The 22,038-nt window shown below is 53.8% G+C and overlaps 1 protein-coding gene across 1 annotated transcript in view; it reads right to left on the bottom strand.

Annotated features, from left to right (window-relative positions):
* Positions 1-1,684: 1,684 nt before the first annotated feature.
* HS3ST4 (heparan sulfate-glucosamine 3-sulfotransferase 4) overlaps positions 1,685-22,038 on the bottom strand; it is a 52,915-nt gene continuing 32,561 nt past the window's right edge. The window contains exon 2 of the mRNA XM_059861671.1: positions 1,685-2,523. Within this exon, the coding sequence (XP_059717654.1) occupies positions 1,887-2,523 (637 nt within the window). The 3' untranslated portion in view covers positions 1,685-1,886. The remainder of the gene's footprint in view (positions 2,524-22,038) is intronic.

The raw sequence follows: 22,038 nt of genomic DNA, 5'->3' as shown, positions 1-22,038 counted from the left end.
AATGTGTGAACCATCATAAGATTATTCTTATTATATACTTCCAATTTTCCTGTAGTAATTTGGGAGTTTGTGGGTTTGTGGAAACTGTACTATGTCAGGAGCTGTTTTTAAATCTGACCAGGCTGATGGGAACTGACGTGGTGTCAGCAGGGACCTCGCAGTGTCCCTCCAGCACGGGCCACGTAGTAAATGGTCCAAATGGCTTCAGCTCTTCCCATCCAGTCCAAGGCACGGGCACCATTTCATGGCATAGTGAGCCACACAACAGGCCCTGGAACCCTGAGCAGGGTCAGCTTGTCACCCAGTGAATGCAACAGAGATGATTTCGTCTGCTCAGCTGGAGCTGTAGGGAGTTCTTTCACCCCAACCAGAGCTGAGTCCTGGTCCTCCCACAGCAACCCCTTCCTGCACCTCTGCTGTGGACCTGCCCAATGTGAGGGGGCTCTCATGTGGCTGCACCCCAAGCTGGAGGCAGCCTCAGCCCCCATCAGAGCAAAGAGAGCTGCCAGCAGTCTCTGAGTGCCCTGAGAAATCACCATGTGAGGGTGATTTCAGCAGCTCTGCATTTCACCTTTGCTCCCCCTCTGCCTGCTTTCCCACAGCAGTGGAGGTGGAACTGTGCAGTTGTGTGAAAGCTCTGCTCTTGTCTGCTGGGCCCAGCAAACAGCTCTCACACACTGGGGGACCGAGTGGGAATAGGCTTATTCTACAGTTTCTACCAGGATTTGCAAATTTGTGTGACTTGGTCATTTCCACTAGAAAGCACAGGTTTTGTGCGCTGAGGGAGCTCGCCCTGGGAATTGATTGCTCTTTTGTAATTCTGAAGTAAGATGAAGGCTGCTTCCCTGTTCTGCTACCCCAGCTGTCCACAGCAAGCAGCAGGGATTGCATTTCCAAGGGGCAAACAAATGGCAGTGCCAGGGGTCCTGACTGTCAGACCCCATGCCAGGGCTGTCCCAGGCGTCCACCCCTCGGTCCCCACTGGCAGCCCTGGCTCCAAACCACGGAGCAGGGCATGGCACAGCCTGGCCAGGAGGAGCTGCGTGGGCACGTGTGGCACCACACTGTGCCTTGGCAGCCTGGCTGGGCAGTGGGAGCCTGGCTCACTCCTGGGGAGCCTGGAGTGTTCGTTCAGCTTCCAGGAGGGTGGAGACCTGGGGGCATCCCAGTTCTGATCTCACTGAGCATCTCAGCAAAGAAGGAACAACTCTCTTCCAACAGTGGAGGTGCACCCATCAGTCAGAGGAGAATTGAGACCAGGTGTCTGTGGCACTTGGTAAATTCTAGTTTTAGTGCAAGAAGTAATTGAAACGTTTGGTGCAAATGAAGTTCCTGTACATAGTTCCTTTGCAGCATAACTGGCTTTGTTCCTTACACACACAATGACCAGTGTGCATGTGAGTGCACAAGGCCTGAATTTTCCAGATCTGATGCTGCTGTTTGGGCAAAACTAAAGTGCAGGGCAGGAGAAATCAAATCTATGGGTTTGTCCCAGTGCTGGGTTTTGGGAGCCACCCTCTTGCCAGTTTGCTGTGGCAGGAGGTCTGGACCTGCCTGCCTGGCTGCAAGGGGGACACCAGCAGCGAAACGTTGACACAAAGTGCCCCTCACCCTGAGGAGCCGTGCTCCCCCTGCCTCCTCCTCCTCCTCCTCCTCCTCCTCCCACCTGCCCCTGACCCCCAGTGCTGTGGTGGGGAGAGCCCGAGTGCAGCCCGAGGTGACACAACAGTTCCAACTGCACGCGTGGGGCAACTTCTGCTGCAGCCCTGGCAACACAGGAGCCTGTTACACACGGGGCTGAGACTCTGGCCCCAAGAGAGTTTTGGGTCTCAAATGATGATCCACATCCCAAAAACAAAAAGTATTTTTTTCCTGATTTTGTGGTTCTACTTATCACTTTCTTCCTGCTCCCACTGGAAATCTTGGCCTGTCATTTGGTAAAACATGACATTGAAGGGTTTGTAAAACTTCCGCAGTCTGTGGATGACGTCTGGGTCTATTTTGGGGTGAGTTCGACCCTTGGACTTGCCCAAACACCGGGGAGCACTGCTGTCCTCTGGCTTCTTTAGACAGGGAAACCCCTTCGTTTTATTAAAATAAAAATGTTTCTCTGTTACAATCCTCTTGAGGCCTAAGAAGTCCTGGACCTTGGCCATTTCCCCAGCTGGGTCAGTGATGAGCCTCTCACCACTGACAAACAGGATCTGGGAGAGGGGAAAATACTGGAGCCAGTTTTCCAAGTGCAGGGCATAAATCCCAATGCGGATAGCACTCCAGGAGGCATCAATCAGCCCCAGGGTCCGGTTCTTGAAGGCCAGCACCTCGAAGGTGGGGATCTCAGGTTTTTTGGAGAGGGTCTGCGTGTAGTCCGAGATGGCGCGGGTGACGGGGTTGCGCACCACCACGATCAGCTTCGTGTCCTTGGCCATGCTGTGGATGCGCCGCGGGGCCTCGTTGGTCACAAAGTAGCTGGGGGTCTTCTCCATGGTGATCTGGCCCTCCAGCGTCTTGGGCATCACGTTCCTGTGCAAAAGCAGAGGAGGGGTTAGCAAGGGGCCAGGCAGGGGTGGGCTCCTGGTGCAGGTGTGATGGGACACGCAGGAGGAGAGATGCTGTCACTCCTGCGTGACCCCCAGACCCAAGTCCTTCTGGCTTTGTTTCTTCTCAGCCCCTGGCCATGGAGGGCACCCAAAACGTTACATCAGCCTTGGTGACACATTATGCAGACAATTTGCTGTAGGCGTGTGTAGACCAAAGCTAATTGACACTAAACCTGCACAATACCTGCCTGCTCAGAAGCCATCTGCTCCCATTTGCTCAATTAAGCCCATTCACTCCAGAGCCGTGTACGGAGCGCCGCAGTTCGGATTACACAGGACCTTTTTGTTATGATGACATGCTTTTAAATGTCTCAGCTAATAAAACTTAATACAGAATAAGATCCCTTGCTTCTAGTACAATAATTAAATTTATTTACTATCTTGTGTGTGAGAAAGAATGACTTTTCTTTTATCTCTAATTCACATGCTCTGTCAATAATTAATTGCTGCTGGGTTTTGAGCTTCCTGTGCAAGCACTTTTATTAGCCAAAAGGAATTTGCCTACTGGATAAATTAGCATGTAGCAAGATTTTCCTGGATAGCATATTACCATATTGTAAAATGAAACTGCAGTGAGATAGCAGTTATGTCTAAGAAAATGAAGAGGTAAATTCTTGTCCCAGTGCCACCAGTTAAGGATTATCATAGCCAGCCAGAGGGTTTTAAGCGATCACAGAATCACAGAATAAGCTGAATTGGAAGGGACCCACAAGATGTCCCCTGCAGGAGTGTCACAGCCTCGTTCACACCTGTTGTGCTGCCAGGTGGCACGGGGGCTGGAGGCTGTGCCACAGGCAGGGACCTGCCTGCTGCCCACCCCCAGCCACACGGTGGCCCTGGCCGTGGGCAGCCCCAGCCCTGCCTCAGTGCCAAGGACAGGAACAGGGCCCCTGCCCCGGGGAAGCACCCACGGCACTGGGCAGATCTCCTGTGTCAGAATGGAGGATGGTGATGCCCATGGCCTTGCAGGATTATCCCTTTGTACTGCAACTATTTTTAGTACAAACATATGGTGAGGAAATAACGTGGATAGGCTTGAAATGGCTCTGTGAGAGCACCTTGGGCAGCCACAGCCACAGTAACGCTGACGTCAAACTGCTGGGCCCCAGGAACACCCACTTCAGGAATAACACAGCTGAAGCCTGGAGCAGAAGGAGATGATAGGCACAGCCAGCTAGATGTGCCTGTCAGTGTCACCTCGCATGTGACTGCTAAAGGCATCATCTGGCTTTAACGCCTCTGTAATTTGTGTGTTCACCACTGGTGCCATCCAGCCCACCAGGCTTGTTCTGCTGAGAACAGGGGTGATGAGGGGTCTCTTGCCAAGGCACGAGTGAGGGTGGGTTTGCTGCTGCCAGTGTCCTCAGCATTTTGGGTGAAGAGGCTGGTGTTCCTTGGCTGTCCTGTCCTGTTGCAGAGCCTCTCCTGTTGAACAGTCCTGTCTGAGTACCAGCAGTGCAGCCTGCAGCACTCCTTGCCTCAGGGCCAGCACGCTGCTGGCCAGGCTCCATGGGGAAGCCCACCCCCGTGGCACCAGGTCCCACTGGAGCTGCCTTCCCAATGGCAAGGTGCCTGCAAGCCTGCCTGCCGTCCAGAGCACTCTGGTGCTTCACGCATGCCTTGCATCAGCCACTTGAGCAGCAGTGAAGGGAAGCAAGGATTAGTCAGAACTATGTATCTTGAAGTATTTATTCCTTTAAGAAAAAAATAAAGAAAAAATTTAGGAGGGATAGGAGCACTTGGGGACTGCAGATGCTACAGAACTACAGACCGGCTTCCTTGGGGAATCCAGTACCTGAATTTAACAGCCCTGTGGGAAGGAAGCAGCTTTTATGGCTATGCACATCATAGCAAGACGCACAGATGATCAGAGCTGAGCCCTTGGGTGCCCACTTCTGTACTAGCAGGGGTGGAGGAGTGGGAGGTGCTGCCACCAGCAGTGCTGCCCCGTGCCCACTCTCACAGCCCATGGCTATCAGCTGGTAGGGGAGGATGGGGAGCGACCCACCTGCAGCAAGGACAGCAGCCACCGTGGTGTCCACTCCCCACAGCAGCACCGGATGCCCCAGGGCATTTGGTTGGGTTTGCATAAAACAAAAACACTGGGGGTTTATAAAAGAAGCATGAACAAACACGTTAATTACAACTGCCCCTTCAGATGGTGTTCCTATAATAAACAGGAGCTAAGAAATTGCAGAGCTAATAATCTGGAAGTGTTGCCACATTTAAGGACTGTGTTTAACTCCGTGCACAATAAAGACAAATAGATGGATGGGCTGGCCCTGAGGAGAGAAAACGGGGAAGCAGTGATCAAGGAAAAGAGGAGGAGAAGCAGATTCAGCATTTGCTGTAGAGTTTTAAGCATAAAGCTGGAAGCCACAGTTTGTCCTCAGGACACCCTGGCCCTGCAGAGCCCGGAATGACTGTGGCTCTGGGACATACATACAGAAAGGCTTTACCCCCAACTCTGCTGTGTTTCAGAATCCCCCCCACGTGCTGCCCTGCTGGGACAGGAGCCAAGCTGCACTGTGCAGGTGAAGGAGGCTTGAGCCTGCAGCCCGAGGGTCGGGTGCCCTGCGGTGCAGCCGGCGGCACGAGATAACTGCTGCCAAACGGAGAGCAGGACACTGCTCGGCTGGCTCCTGCTGCTGGGAATAACAAGGGTGTTAAAGCTGGAGCAACCGAGCCTCTGGCACGGCAGGAATGCTCCTCAGAGCAGTTAACCTTCACAGAGCTGCTGCCATGTGCTCTGCCCTAATTGCGTGTGTGCCGACGGAATTCTAACCAGCTCTGTGTGTGCAGGCAGAGCAGTGCTCCGCATCGCTCCCTGCAGCGGCTGGTGCAGAGCAGTTCGCAGCATGGGGCTAGGGCTTTGCCCCCTCTGGAACACATTTTGGCTTTCCCTGCAGTGTTTGTGTCCCTTTCGAGGCCAGTCTGGTTGCTGAAGGTGCACGGCCAGGGAACGACTGCACCTGACACGCCTGCGCAGGGCACTGCAGGAGGTGAAGTGCTGGAACGGGACATGTCTGCTCATGGCTCTGCCACTGGTGCCTCCCCACCTGCACCTCTTCTCTCTTATCACTGCTGACTGAAAAAGGGGAGCAGTGACAACAATCCACTGGCAGGAGCTCTGCTGACACAGGCAAGAGCAAACCCTCTGCTCCCTTACGGGACGGGCGTCATCCCCTTGTGCTGTTGGAGCAGCATCACTGCACTGTGCAGTGCCAAAACTAAACTGTCACGCTGGCCTTGGACCCAGGAATTACCTCGTCCTCCAAGCAGGTGATCCAATATGCATTATTGAGCACTTGCTTGGGCTTTGGATATTTCTCTCCTTTCCTGTTCATTCCCAAGTGCTCCTCAGAGGCTGAGGAGGGGCAGATTGCTCTGTGCACCCCCATGCCCCTGAGCTGCACAGGGGCTTGCTGCTCTCCAGGCTTCTGCTCTGTGCACGGAAGGGCCCCAGCCAGGGCGGGTGGCAGGCAGGGCAGCTGGCCCCCGCCCGCCCTGGCTTGGAGCAGAGGCCCTCATTGGGAAAATGTGCTCTGGTAATTGCTCCTAACTGCGGGTTTCAAACAAGCTCTTTATTTTCAAAGGATACATTTTATAAATTTGCGAATTTGCATGTTGCCAAAATCCCCTTGTGGTTTATTTAAATCCAGATTATCTTGTTTATTCCTTCAGTCACAGCTGTCATTTATCTCTGTGTAGGCAGTTTGTTCACCATGTTTCAGGTTTCCTGCAATCCCACTCAAAAGGAGTCTTTGTTAACTGTATTTTCATGTTCTCAACAAGAGAAAAACTTCATAGCAACTCCCAGGGCTTGGGGAATCACAGAGGAGGACAAGGAATTGCACAGCTGCCATGGAAAGAGGAAATGGCCAGGTGCTGCAAGTGTCACCTGCCCACAGAGCTCTTCTCTGCTGCTCCTTGGGGTGGAGCAAACAGCTGCTTTTGTCTTCTGAAAAGACAAACATGAATCCTTTTTCTTTTTATTATTAACACATTCCGGTATAATTGCTTGAGCTGTCAGCTGTGACCTGCCAGTAATTCAGCAGGCGTGGGACTTTGGAGGGGAGAGCAGCATTGCAACTGAGCCCGCAGTAAGCATTAAAAGCAGAACCCATTTGTTATAAGCCCCCGAGTCAAATCTCTTGTTGAATTTGTTCAAACATAAATTTACAGCTGAATTTACATAGGTTTAATGTTTTATAATCTTTTCAGTCTGTGAATCTATATTCAAGAGTGAGTGCATTAGCTCAGAAATATTGTGCTTAACGCTGAAAATAATTTTAATCTCTCCAAAGTCCAATCCTTTGCACATCACTAAACCTCAGAAGCCAATCCCTTCTAATAAGAGACACAAAACTTGCATCTGTCGCTGCCTAATAGATTCACATTGCTCTAATTCAAACAGCTCACATATGTCTGTTAAAAAACACTAAACACAAATTATAAAGCCTTTTCAGAAAAGCTGGTGCCAGTTCAGACTTGGGGCCAAAGGAACACAAACTATCCCCAGGAGACTCACTGGAAGAGTTTAATGGTTAGGAATCTGGTGGCTGCAGGGTGAACCACCACACTCTGTGACTTGCATTCTGCTTTTGCAGGGATTGTAACCCCAAATTAGTGGCTGCTGGTACCATTGGTTTCCCTCTCCAAAACAAGGAGCTTTCCCTCTTCCCAGGGTTTCCAAAGCCATTCACTGTCCATTCAGAACGCTCTTGTGAGGGCAGTTTGGGGTTGCAAGGACATGTCCTTGCTCTGTGCCAGCCGTGGCCCTGCTGAGTTTCCCCCCGCGTCCCCAGGCCGTGCAGGATGTGGGAGCCCAGCCCGCTACAGCCGGGGTGGGGGCAGCCCCGGACCCCAGTTCAGCCAGGGAACAAGAAGCAGCTGGGGCTTGGGAGTGTCCCAGTGTCCCTCAGCAGGGCCAGCCCTTCTCCCAGTGCAGGGCTGCCTGGAGCCGTCCGTCCGTCCGTCCGTCCGTCCGCAGCAGGGCCGGATGGATCGCGGTCCCAGGTTGCCATACCAACGCAGGTGCTAACGCGTGTTGACTAGCTGAGAGCTGAGCTGATCAGAGAATGGCAGCTTGGGGTTGCCACGGCAACCGAGATGCCAAATTGGAATCCGTGTCAATAGCAAAGGTATCCGGGAGGCGGCAAGCGCGCGGGGGGCAGCGCCTGGCGGGGCTGCGGGCACCGCTGGGCACCCACCTGCACAGGCTGCCGTGCCTGCCGCTCCTGCCTGCTGGGGCGGCTGCGGACCCCACGGCAGTTCGGCTGCATCTCAGCCAGCACCCCCAGGACCTCCATCCCACGGGGCACAGCTGCCCTGCTCCCCCCGTCCCCCGTCCGCTGTCCTGTGCGGAGGGGTCGGTGCTGCCCACCGCAGCACGGACCCGGCTCCGCAGCGGGCACTCGGTGCCTGCGGGAGGCTGCACTCAGCAGCACCGCTGCAGCCGCACCCCAGACCTGAGGGAAGTGCCTTCGGAGCACAGCCTATTCCTAATGTGGTTTTTCACAATATCGCCTAGTCTAGAGTCCAACAATCCCAATGAAAGGGCTTCTGTGTCTCCACAAAATGCAAAATCTTTAACGGCTCATTGGCATGTGCTTAAGTTGGCCTGGATAAGAAGTTACTCCTGAGAACCTGCTATTGATTCTGTCAAGGATTCAAAGGTTTTATAGCATCGCTCAAGATCTCTTTAGTACTTGTACCTTCTTAATGGCTCTCATCACCGATGGAACTGGAAACATCCCGAGCACCCTGGGAACAGCTGTCTCCGTGCCAGGAGTCGGAGCCACGCTGCTGCCCAGGAGTGTGGCTGCCCTCCAGACGGCCGGGCAAGCCTCCGTGGCAACCTGAGAGGGGAGCCTGTGGCTCCCCCGGGGTCTTTTAGAAGGTGGGGCAGATACCAGGGCTGGGAAAGGGGCGGGGGGCAAACTGCACCCAGGAAGCCTCCTCTCCTCCTACCACTATGCAATAAAATCAGTGGGCAGGTGGCTGAATAGCAGACAAAAATATAAATATGCTCTGATTTCACTGGGACCATCTGGCTCAGGCATGATAGGTGGGTAGGAATGCTATAATCATGGAGCAGAGTACTAAACTGATCCATTAAAGTCTTTTAGCAGAAGCATCTATGGAACCTATATTAATCTGGCAATGCTTTGTGAACAGACATCACAAGGTTAGATCCATTCAGCTGCAATTAAAACCAGCCCTCACTGATCAGGCTAGCTGGGAGAGCTGCTGCAGCATGGTGCTCCCCAAGGCTCTCATGAGTGTAGACTGTTGATACTTGCACAACGTAATCTGAAATTATGATCCTAATGCTAAATCTTGCTTTCTTCTGTTCTTTCCTCAAGTTGAACTCCTCTGGGACATGGCTGTTGCCTTGTGCCCAAATCCCTTGCCTGCAGAGCTCTCACACAGCTTGGATAGGTTCAGGTTAGTGCTTGGTGTTCCTGATGGGGAAGTGCCTGACATTGCTTGACCAGAGATAAATTTGGCCCAATCTCTCCAATTTTAGTGCAAGATTTATTGTTGGTCAGCGGTCAGCCATGGAACAGGTTGTGAAAAAGGTTGGAAATGCACATTTCTAACCCCTCTGGTGTCAAAATTATTTTGGCAAAGTCTCACTACCATTCCCTACAGAAGGCCATGACCTTATTCACTGGGAATCTCTTAGCATTGTCTGCTGGATTTAGTTACTGTACTAGCCACGGGTACAGCAAAGCAATGGAATGAGGACTCAGGGCAGGCAGGGGTGAGCCTGTCTCCTCTTACTGGGGATGTTCAAGTCCAACCAGCCCACTCCAGTCCAGAATTCCCTTCAACACAGGATTTCAAGCCCTCTCGGTGCCAGCTCACTCACTTTCCCCTGGTTCTTCTTGCCCCATGCCAGTGCTCAGCTATGGGGCAGAGCTACATGAAATGCTGATACACGTGCAATCTCTGCAGGACAGAAACCTCTCTGAAACATGCACCTTGCTGGCAGCAGCCATCCCCCACACTCCCTTCCCACCCCCTTGGGATTCCCAGCTGGGAGATCCACACCAGCATGCAGCAGGAGGAGCCCCAGCAGCAGCCGTGCTCTCCCTGCCCCAAGCAGAGCACCAGGAGCCCACACGGGCACCCGTGCAGGAGTGCTCCCACCCAGCCCAGCCCTGACAAGTGATGCCTGGGGAAGTTTCACGGCTGTCAATAACAGATGCTGTTGCTATTGCAGCCTGCAGTACCTGGAACAGCCAGTTGGATGTGGGAAAGCTGCAACCCATGGGGAGAGCTCTGTGCACACCGTGCAGCTGACGCCTAACACTGATCAGACTCGACTGGGTGGTCAAATCACTCCCGTTTCCCAAAGATGGGATGGGATGGGCCCTTCCCAAAGAAGGCCAGGGAAGTAAAATATTAAAATATAGTGGTTTGGAGCTGCATATCCTGAGGAGTCCTTTTTCATCTTCTGGGAAATTTAATTCTACCAGGAAAAACACCCTGGCAATAATGGCTGCCTAAGTGAAAGCACCACAGCTGTATCATACTAAAAGCTTTTCAGGGAAAAGAGTAAATAAATTCTATTCTTCAGATGTATCTGGATGTTATCCTAACGCAGTGCCAGAGTAATAGGTAAGCCATCAACAGCTAAAAGGCTGGGAATTGTTATGGAGGAGCAATACTGGCAAAGAGGCTGGAAACAGCAGTAATCGTTCACACCCTGTGCTCAGCTCCAGCACCCTGGGGACGGCAGAGGGACTCCTGCCCTCCTGCCAGAGGGACCAGCACAGAAAGGCTGGACACAAAACCACCATCAAGGCTGCCACAGGAGCCCCGGGCCGGTCAGAGGTGGTGGCCAGGAGCATGACCCTCTGCACCTTCACACCTGCAGTCTCCTGTTCCTTTTCCAGCTGCCAATGAGATGGATCCATGCAAGCCCTCAGTGCTGCAGGCAGAGCAGCTGAAGGGGCAGGTGGGGAGGTCACGGGCGCTCAGCAGTTGCTGGAGCTAGCAAAGCCAGCTCCAAATCCCTCCTCAGAGACATTGAGTGGCGAGATGTCCCCAGCTGCTGTCCAGATCACAATATCCCACTGCTTAATCTACAGAGGACCAGTGTTTGCATCCAGCCTCTGGAGCCCAGCAGATGCCCTGGCAGAGCCCCAGTGCTCCCCTTGTATTGCAGGCAGCAATGCACACCAGTGCCCCAGCCCCTTCTCTGCCTCCTTGCCATGCCACTGGGAAACACATCAGCTCCAGCATCAGACAAGTCCTGCAGTGGCCAAGGCATCTCCCAAAACAACTGCCAAGGACTACACAGATCCAAGACTTGTCCATTCCCACCCCTGAGCTGCTCCTCTGCCCCTGGAGGGCGTGATGCCAGCCAGGCTGCTGCCGAGGGCACAGTTATTTATTATTTGCTTCTGTTGATTATTTTTGGGTTTAAGTTCATTTATTATGTATGCAAGAATGGTAATACACTGGCATCTGAATGTCTTTTAGGCATACAATATCCTTATTATTCAAAGTGGTTTTTCCTCCATAATTGAATGGTTTACCTTATTATTACACTATGTTAATGACCCAGCATTTCCATTTTTCTATAGGATGCTTAATTGTAAGCAAAGTGCAATCAGAATCAGAGATGCCATCTGTAATTGACAGCTTCATAATAACAGCCAGAATTGCAGGAGTGAAGTACCAAAATAAGAAGCAGCGGGGAGAAAGCTGCCCTGAAACCCCTCAGGAAGCTGATCTGGGCTGGGACAGAGCCCACCCACACAGGATCCTCTCCCCAAACTCTGACAGTCTGGGCATTAACAGAGATAGAGTGCTATTGATATCAGTTTGTACATTTAATCAGTTTTTTTGCAGTTTTCAGCAAGATGTGAACTATATCCCTGTCCAAGGCATTTGGTTCAAATCAGCTGAGACAGAGAATAATCAAGATTTATGATTCTCATTCTGACTCGGATCACACAGTCAGTGCAAACGGTACTGCAGAGCTTCCTCCCTGAGCCCCAGTGACATCCTCTGCTGGCCCTCACACAGTGATTTAACGTCCATCCCAGGGACTGTCACCATGCCCCTGCAGCTCCAGATGATGGTGACTCCAGGTTCTCTCCACTGTCCCCAGGGATGGCACTTGAGGGGCACCACAGCCCAGTTTGGGGCTGGTTGGCAGAAATCAGTAAAACACCACTTTGCAAAATGAAAGGGAATTCATCTTGCTGTGCCTCCCAGCACAGCCTAGAGCAGCCTGGAGCAGGAGCAGCCCCTGACATGTCTGACGTCTCTTACCCAGAGCATCCCTGCTGGGGAAGCACGCCGTGGGTTCTCACAGGTGAATCATACCTACCCCTGCAAGAGTCAGGGGCCCAGGAGCAGAGTGAGCACTGCAACTGCGCAGGGAAGGGCCAGGGAGAGCTCAGGAGGCAGCTCCCAGCAGCAGCAAGGGCTGTCAGCACATCCTACAGGCAGTTCCATTTCCAGGGGCTCAGCAGCAGCCAGGGAGCCAGAGCTCTCCAAGAGCTCAGCTGGGAAGTGAATGTTTAGATAAAAATTAAATGATCCAAAACCAACTCTAATAAAACCAGCCAGGTGATGGGAACAGAGCAATGGTGAGGCAATTTTCAAGCCATTTTGAAGGCAGCCATTCTGTGTGTTGCTGGCTCCTGGGATGCTCTGGTGGGCTCCTGCCCAGACATCTGCTCCCACCAGTAGGGGCTGGATGTGAGCCCAGGCCAGGCAGCCCAGCCACAACTGCGGGGGAGGGTCCTGGCACATCCCCACTGCCCAGCAGACCTGGGGTTCCCCTCTCTGGGCAGCACAGCCCCACATCTCAGCCCATAACCCCATGTCCCAGCCCCCCAGTGCGTGGTCCATGGGAAGAGAGTGTCGTGATCCTGCTGCTGAGTGGCTCCACACAGGAATGGGGCAATGGGAGCTGCATCTGGCAGAGGGCTGGGACAGGAGCACAGCCTCCTCTGCCTCCTGCCCTGCTCACAGCGATGGGAGCTGCATCTGGCAGAGGGCTGGGACAGGAGCACAGCCTCCTCTGCCTCCTGCCCTGCTCACAGAGATGGGAGCTCCATCTGGCAGAGGGCTGGGACAGGAGCAGGGCCTCCTCTGCCTCCTGCCCTGCTCACAGCAATGGGAGCTGCATCTGGCAGAGGGCTGGGACAGGAGCAGGGCCTCCTCTGCCTCCTGCCCTGCTCACAGTGATGGGAGCTGCATCTGGCAGAGGGCTGGGACAGGAGCACAGCCTCCTCTGCCTCCTGCCCTGCTCACAGTGATGGGAGCTGCATCTGGCAGAGGGCTGGGACAGGAGCACAGCCTCCTCTGCCTCCTGCCCTGCTCACAGCAATGGGAGCTGCATCTGGCAGAGGGCTGGGACAGGAGCACAGCCTCCTCTGCCTCCTGCCCTGCTCACAGCAATGGGAGCTGCATCTGGCAGAGGGCTGGGACAGGAGCAGGGCCTCCTCTGCCTCCTGCCCTGCTCACAGCAATGGGAGCTGCATCTGGCAGAGGGCTGGGGCAGGAGCAGGGCCTCCTCTGCCTCCTGCCCTGCTCACAGAGATGGGAGCTCCATCTGGCAGAGGGCTGGGACAGGAGCACAGCCTCCTCTGCCTCCTGCCCTGCTCACAGTGAGGGCAGGAGCACGAAGGCAGGAGGGCTGCCCTGCTGGTCCTGCTGCCTGCACAGGGGCCCTGCTGCATTCTGTCTCAGCAGGGTTTGCTCAGCCACCTTTCCCCACACGCTGTGTGCAGCAGCACTCAGGGTTAGCCAGGGCTCTCTGTTAATTCACACATGTAGTGTAACATCCAAGTGAGTGAAAACACAGCCTGATGCCACTCCAGTCAATAGAGTAAACAATTCCTGGTTTGGATAAACAGAATTACTAGTGTTGAAGAGCTCTGGGCAGCACTGCACAGTCTGATTAGTGTAAATGCTAAACACAAACCAATTAACACTCTCTAAGTCTGCTTATCTCATGTCACTTAGTGCTAAAATAAAGGCTAACACTAAACACACACATTGATTTAGCCATTAAATCTAGCATCACTCAAAACAGCTCATTATATCACCGAGAAACAAATAAAGTCACCTGAATTTTCAGAAGCTGCTGTATTATGAACAATGACTCAATTGCTCCATCCTGCACTAGGGAGTCACTGCTCATACTCAGAACAGACTGATACAGCTTCACCCAAAAACCAAACCTGGGCCATGGGCAGAGGTGACAGGTGACATCCCTGCAGATCCTGAGGCAGTGCTGCTGTGGAAGCACCCGGGGCTGGCAGGGTACAAACATCACCACCACTAACAACAACTGCTTGGCCAGTGCCAGCCAGGAATCCCAGGCATCCTTCAGCTCTGCTGAGGAAGAGGAAAGACTCTCCACAGTCCCAGCAAACCCCACCAGATGCCAGTGCACTTTTCAAGAGCAAAACCATCACTGACAGAACATCCACCTTAGTCCCTGAAGAACCAAAGTTACTTTGGGTTTGATTTGGGCTTTATTTGGGCTTTTCTTCAACTAGAAATTATTGAAAGCTGGTATGAGGGAAGCTGATGATAGGAATAGCCTGTCTGGGGGTATCCTGCCCTAACAAGCACTGGTAGCAGGCAGGGAAGGATGTGTGGATGTTAGCAGGCAGTGAGATCTGTTTACATTCCTAATTACAAGGGCTAATTCTTCGCTTTGGCCAGGTATCCCTTCTGCAGACAAGGTTAATGGGATGTGAGAGACCACAGCTGCCACAGCACCAAGTGAGGAGGACAGGCAGGAGACAGCAGCATTAATCAGCAAGGAGCCATGCAAAAATGGTTATCTCAAGCTGTTTGGAGGCACAGAGTAAAAATAAATCTCCCTGAGTTTAATATTCTGCCAGTCAGCTCCTTTTTGTAGGTGGAATCTATTAAAAATTATCTTTCTGCTAAAATGCTAAAGTGTTTCTGACATTTAACAGCTTGCTTCGAGCAAAAAGGTGCAATAAATACATAGGAGAGCTAATTGGCACCAGAACAGCCAACATCCACCCTGCACGAGCAAGCAGTGCTGTGTCAGCTCCTGAGGCCTCTGGCAGACCCAGCATCTCCCCTGAGAAGGGTGCCCCTGCTCCCAGGTGCCCTGCTCACCTGGGGGAACTGGGGGGTTCCCACCTTCATCCAGCATCTGCAGATGGAGGGGCTGGAGCCAAGGGTCTGGGGGACACCTGCTGCCATCTGGTCCTACCCAAGTCTCCACTTCGAGGTACTTGGTTGCTGCAAGATGCAGAAGGAGCTGCTTGGCAATGTGGTCTCAATAAAAATTAATGCTTTAACAAGAAGCCAAATAGCTACAGCTAATGTTCTTCTGAATGAGATCTAAATTTTATTCATAAGCATCAGTGTCAGGACTAAAATAACAGTTTTATGGACACTATGAGCATAAACAGCTCTGCTGATTCAAAAACAGAAACTGCATTTCTGAATGAATCAACGTGCTCATTTGGAACAAAAGCACTGTTCCAAACACATGCCTCAAATAAAAGAGAAAGCCAGGGAGTGTTCTCCTGGTGAGTCTGCTTCCAAGGAATGCAGAGGGGAAGGGAGATGAGGGAACAGTGACTGGGAATGTGCTAGGGAGACTGAGCAGGGCACACTCAGGGACCCCTGGGACACTGCTGGACGTGGGTGGGATGGTGTTTCCACCTCATCTGCATGTGGAAAAGAATCACAGGTGAGAGAAAGAGTGCTACACTCCTGCAGAAATCCCTGCTCAGCTCCAGCATTCAGGACTGGATGGCTCTGGCAAATGGTTGAAATGGCTTCTGTTTGTTTGAGGTCAATGCCTTGGAAAAGGGCAAGAGCCATATGGCTAACAAGTAATTGATAAGAGATTTTTAGAAAAATACCTCTTGGAGAGTGGGCTCAGAGAGACAGAAGTGGGGCAGCCCACAGTGTGGCATGCATGTGTGGGCAGTGGCATGGCCACGCTGGCCAGAGACTCCAGAGCAAGGCTGAAATGGGGTGGAAACACATTGTATATTCAGCGAGGAGTTTGTTGTCAGCTGCTAGTGGAGCCTCTGGACAATTTGTTTACTTTGCAAAGCCAGTTAAGGGTCATGCAGGAGGGAAGCACCAGTTTCAGCATCCCCATTCCCACACTCCTTCTGCAAATGGGAACAGGACCAACAGGACTGAGCACTTCCAGTCAGCACTGAAACACCCCAGAGATCACGGTCCTTGCCCAGGCCCCTGAGATGAGGCAAGCCCAGGCCCCTGCACTGGGCAGCCCCCAGTCTCCCAACAATCCTGTGAGCTCGGGTTCTGCAGGGAGTCTCGCTGTGGGAGAGCCTGGCTTTGCTGCTGCAGTGCTTCCCATAACTGGGGCAATATATCTGTGGCCACAAATGAAAGATCAATATTTATTTAACAGACACACTACCCTTTAGAGGCCCCTAATTGTAAATTAATCATCATTAACTGGCAGTAATTGAACACGCTGAAAGCTGTGATGGCAGCTATCCCCCACAGCAGGGTTTGGCTCCAGCAGAGGGGAGTGGGATGGAGCTAAGGGCTGGCAGGGGGACCCACAGTGTGCCCTGCAGGGATGCACAGGGACTGCTGCAGCCAGAGGTTTGCTCAGTCCACAGCAGCCCAGCACTGGGGGGACAGAGCTGCGTGGGCTGGGGGCCCTCACAGAGCGAGGGGCAAACCCTGGAGCAGGCAAGTGCCTCTCTGCTGCAGCAGCCCCACAGCCCTCAGCAGGACACACGCGGGAGCTTTGGCCCCAGTCGCAGCTGCAGCTGGAAAGGCAGTGTGCTGCAGGCCAGACGAGGCCCCCTGGCCTGTGTGTCCAGCACGGGGGGCTGAGGAGGGAAATGAGAGGGGTGACAGGCCCATCAAAGGGAAGGAAGACATGGCTCTGCTCTGTCTGCCCGGGGAAGCACCTGTCCAGCACCATCAGCACCTGCACAGAACTCTGATGCTGCTCATCTGCTCAGTGCACGCTGCCTGCTGGAGGCACAGCTGGTGGCAGCCCCTAAGCCCAGGGGATCCCTTCCCTTTGGGAGGGAGAAACTGAGGTTTGTTTCTTTGCAGATTTCACAGGAATACAGACAGCAGTGCAAGCACCAGCTCTTCCTGCCCAGCTCTCAGAGCCATGGGGCACAAGCCTGCCTGCAGGCTGCTGCCAGAGGGATCCAGGGGGACACGAGGAGATGCACAGCCACCAGCACAAGTGTTTTGGAGAGCGCTGCTTTTCAGACACCCTTGAGCACTGGAGGGCTTTGGGGATGCTGGTGTACTCTCTAGTCTGGGGCTCTGGGAGGCTCTGCCTTGTTTCTGGTGTCACCGTGATTAAGAAACAAGCTCTGACATTGTCCTTGGTGTGAGCACGGGCGAGCGCACCGGCCGCAGTGCCAGCGGGCTGTGTGGGGCGAGCTGGCAGAAGGAAATGCAAATTCTCTTTCTGTAAGGACGACAGTGGCACGAATGCTGACTTTATTAAAATGCAGAATTATTTCAGGGCCCTTTGTTTAGCTCAGAGCCCGGAGGTAATTTATGCACAAAGATGGAGCAGCGAGGGCTGTGCTCGGCTGCCTGGCATTGCCAGCAGCTCTTGGCTGTGCTCCTGGTGTGAAGGCTTTCTAACTCTGGAGGGAAGGTCTGGGAAGCCACAGTCTCACTGCTTGTTCTTGCTGAAGAATTCTTCCTGTCCTCACTGCTCCTGTGGATGGAGGCTTTAACACATAGACTAATTAAGTGCTCGCTGATCAAGTGTGCTGGTCTTCTGTCCAGAGACGTTCCCTCTCTGCCTGCCCTCCTCCTGCTGCCCAGAACAGCCTGACTGTGCTGGGGCTGGGGTCTGCTGTGCCCACGTGCCCCCCCAAGAGCTGCTGAGGGTATCCTCCCGTGCTCCCCACAGCTGCCCTGGAAACAGGGAAGGACCACTGCCTTACTGAACCTGGCCAAGGAACGTTTTGAGCCATGGGCAGTGAGGAGGGGCCCTGCTCTCTGCCCCACCTTGGCTGTGAGCTGCTCCTGTGAGCTGCGGCCACCAAACACGCCATCATCTCTGCCCTGCCCCAGGCACCCTCAGGTGGGGCAGTTCATTGACTTTGCAGCCCATGAATTCTCTTTGGATTTGGAGACTCTCAAGGCAATCTGAGCTTCTGCAAATTCTCATCAAAACTTGGGACTTAGCTGGCACTTCCACTGCTTTGGCCTCTGTATCAAAGGGATGTATGGGGGATTTAGCAGAAAAAAATCCAGAACCTGGCACAGAGATGACAATTAGTTTCTTATGAATAAATACTACAACTTGAAAGGATGAGGTTCAGAACTCCAGCATGGCTGGAGCTGTCCTGGTCCCATAAACAGCTGTGCGGGTCCTGCAAAGGTACAGGGAGAGCATGAAGCAGGGCTGTCCCACAAGCAAGAGAAGGCAAACAGAAGAGAGGTCCCAAGGTCTGTGAACAGCAGCAGTAAGCTCACTTGCTCATCACCACAGTCCCGGGAGAGGGTTGTGATGGCCCAGTTGGAGCTGGCTGAAGGCTCAGACCACTGTGTTTCAGATGAACAGGTTCAGCCAGGTGCTGGAGCGAAGCAGCACAGCCCAGGGGCACAGAGGGATGCCAGGATCTGTCCTGGCAGCAGCTGGGGACTGCTGCAGCAGCACGGGGGGCAGGGACTAACGCCAGGCCCTTCACCTCTGCCAACCATCACTGCGAAGGCAAACAGAGGCTGCTGGAGCTTGTTGGCAGGGAGGTTTATTGAAATGAAACCTTTGCAGCAGGTTATGTGCTCTTGTTTTGAAGACTTTAAACCATGTCCAAGATCAGGCTAGATTAAATCCTTGACTTCCACTACTGCCCAGGAAGCCTCATCTAGGCTGATTCACGTTTTCATCTGCATACCAATGCTGGGCTTTAATCAGCAAGGAAACCTTCCAGCACATTGCTTCAAAGGTAAATGTCTGCAGTGGAAGGCACACGGGGAGGAAACCCCTGCCAGCTTCTTTCCCTCTCTCCCATGCCACATACACCACATTTGCTGGATCTCAGCTGACAGGACACGGGGGCTCTACAGCCTAACCCCGTGCATTGCTGGCATTAGGCTGAGCACTGCTGGGGCTGTGCTTGGGGAATATTACCGTGTTTGACACAAGGTCTGGCTTCACTGAGCCAGGTTTATCACCTGGTAAAGCTGCTGTGCCCAGACATCACAGGCAGAGCAGAGGGCCTGCTATTAGCAGGGGAAGGAGCTGAGGAATAAACCCATGACTTCTGCTTTTGTGCAGGTGGAGTGCAGATTTCCGTTGCAGGAGATGCGTGCAGTCTGAGTGACTCCTCAGTCCCAGCCCGCCCTCACACATCGGCCCCAGCAGCTGCTCACAGCCCGCAGGCTGGCAGCAGGAGGGATGGAGCGCCGGGAGCGCAGAGACGAGAGCCTGGAGCAGCCGCCCTTCTGGAGGGAGATGCTATTCTTAGGCGGGTATTTGGAGGCAGTTCAGAGGAACCTGCCTTGTCACACTTTTAAATTCCTCTCTCTGCAGTGGCACAGTGACAGAAGCCTTTCCGTATGGTGCCGTGGGAGGGAAAGCTTCCGCCCGCCATTGCCTGTGGCGGATGCCACCTGGCGCGCTGGGCACCTGCCATCGCGGGGCTGGCACCCCGACTGCACTGGCTGCCAGGGCAGCCACAGCCCCAGCCAGGGCAGCAATGGGAGCAGGCTCCCCACAGCAGGTGGGGTCCTGGCCACAGAGCACTGAATCATGGCACTCAAACACCCTGTCTCAACACCCAAGCATCCTGCTTCCCTAAACCTCTTCACTTCTCATTCCTCACATGGTGATCTCCTTGCTACACATGCCACCAATTACTATGCAAAATAATCATGTTAATGTCCACAGCCATTAGCAAAGAGACAATGAAATCTCTGGCACTCACCAGCAGCAGGGTCCTGGCACTGGGACCACAAGCACAACCTGCAGAGACACTGGGCTAGCAGCACTGGACAGCATGGCTGGGAAGGAGCTGAAGAAGCCCCAGGTTACGTGGAAGGAAAAAGGGCACAGCCTCAGCAGGAAACAGGTCTGTAACACGAGCACCTCCATTCCAGCTGACAGCGGCACCATGTGCCACCAGCCTGCCCTGTCCTGCTGCAGGCAGCTGCTGTGGCACACCACATCCCAGTGCCACTCTCGCACTGTCACTGCAGGGCAGCACCACCTCACGCCTGCCCTGGCCCGAGCTCCTGCCTGCCCTGGTTCCTGGCTGCCAGGGACAACATCGACAGGTCCAGTTCCAGCAGCAAGCACTGCATTTCCACACTTTCCTAGAGAAAATGTTTCTCCTCTGTACTTGAAAGTTTCTTGAAAGTTTCCAGCAAACAGGTGCTGCAGGTAAGCAGGGCTGGGGTCAGCCATCCTGCACCAGAGGCAGCCGTGCAGCCCCACTGCAGCACACAGAGGTGTGAGAACATTAATCACCGCTGCTGAGCTCCTTTCCTGCCGTTGTGTCACAGCCTTAATTGCGCTTGTTAATGGAATGTCTTCCTGGCACTTGCTCGGGGCCACGGCTCGTTCAGGTAGGACAGAGCCGGATCGATGCTGCCTGACAGGCGATGCACTCCGATGCACTCCCAGCAAATGCTGCACGGCCTGTGCCCCTCAGAGTGCTCCCACCCAGCGAGGAGGGCATCCTCCCGGAGCCCAGTGGCCCCAGTGTCACCGGTGCACTGGGAGGAGGGATGTCTCTGGCACAGGTGTGTGCTGCCCTGCCAGCACTGCGTACCTGCACCGCTCTCCCGCACAGCTTCTGCCAGGAGGGCACCAGCCTCCCAGGGAAACCTGCTCACACTGCCAGGAGCAATAACCCCAGCCTAGTCTCAGCTGCTGCTCCCGTGTGACCCCCGTGCCCTCGAGGGGCTCTACCACACAGGACACTTGGCAGCTCTGCCTTTCCTGGTTGTGCTGAGCACAGGACAAAGCTGAAGCAGACCCGGCACTCTCAGCATCACAAGTTAGCTCATTAGATGTTTCTGTGATATCTGACTGGTCATGAACACCTTGCTTTAAGGCAGATCCAGCTCCTCGGGCTCCATAAGGTGATGCTCAGTCTGAATCTATCACGGCTGCCCACAGCACAGGCAGATGCTCCCACTGCATCCCAGCTGCATGGGCTCGAGAGCAGGGAGAGGGCCGAGGGCTGCAGCCAGTCTGGGCACACATGCTGGCTGGGGCAAGTCACTTTTCCCACTGTCACCTGGGACTTTTCCAGATTCTCCATATTGGCTGTGCCTTTTGCAGCTTGAAGGGACAGGCCATGCTTCTTTGGAGGCAGCAGGACAAGTTTCCTGCCTGAGACAGAGCTCAGGGCAGCATGGTCTCCATCAGCTCTGATGTCCTTAAAAGCCTCAGCCCACGTGGATGCTTTTCCCACCAAATGCATCTCTGGCTGAGGAGTGCTTGGGGACCAGCAGTGATGGATGAAAGTTGTGGCTGCCCTGAGCAACCTCAGACTTGTATGGAGAGACATCTCCTTCCTGTCAGGGGAGAAAAAAGCTATAATCTGCTCTAACTGACGCTGTGATTTTCTTATCCATCACAGTGGCAGCTTGTTTATACCTACCCAGGGCCCAGTGCTGCACAGGCAGCAGAGGAGAAGCGGGGCAGCTGCAGCAAAGCAGCGCAAGTGCCTGATGGGCTGGAGCCACAGGACCAGCAGGATGAGTCTTGCTGACCAAAGCCAGAGGCAGGTGCCCAGGGAGAGGGTGTGCAGCACTAGCCCTGCGCACTCCCAGGGCAGCTGGAGACCCAGGTGGGTTTTGAGAGCGGAAGAGAAGATTTGGGGAGTTGCCACGGCAACAGCATCACTTATGTCAGGGTATGCCAGAGCGGCGTTGTCTCTGAATCCAAAACCTTCCTTCAAATTAGCTCCAGAGCATACCATACTGCCTTTGGAAACATGTAATGTGCTCCTGTAATCTATAAAACTTTGTTTGTCAAATGGGTTGGTGGCTCTTCCCTGCCTGAGCAGCATCCTCCAGCGCAGCCCAGCCCCTGTGTGGCACCGAGCCTGCTGCACACTGAGACCCTCGGCTGGCAGCAGCATCCAGCCCTGCAGGGGTCTGCCAGGAGTGAACCCTCTGCCTGCAGAGGCTCTGCCCTGCACGGCCCCACTACCCACCCCGCCTCCTACGCATCCCCTCGATATTTACAGACATCAGTAATGTCTCAGCATATGACAAGGAAAGCTCAGCTTTGCCAGTCAGACTTGTAAACAACCTTGCAATAGCCCACACCTCTGACACAGACATTTCAACGTGGCACTGTCATGCACCCAGCTGTGTCTGAGTCAGCAGCTGCCAGGTGAACCTGCTGTTCAAGGGCTGGGGCACGACCACCAGCCCTGGGGGGATGCAGGTCCCCGCTCCTCATCTCACTGGACAGACC

Source organism: Haemorhous mexicanus, chromosome 17 (genome assembly GCF_027477595.1).
Source record: "Haemorhous mexicanus isolate bHaeMex1 chromosome 17, bHaeMex1.pri, whole genome shotgun sequence".
In the NCBI taxonomy this organism is placed as follows: Eukaryota; Metazoa; Chordata; class Aves; order Passeriformes; family Fringillidae; genus Haemorhous; species Haemorhous mexicanus.
Note: the sequence above shows the minus strand (reverse complement) of the source record. Positions and strands in the feature narration are given on the sequence as shown.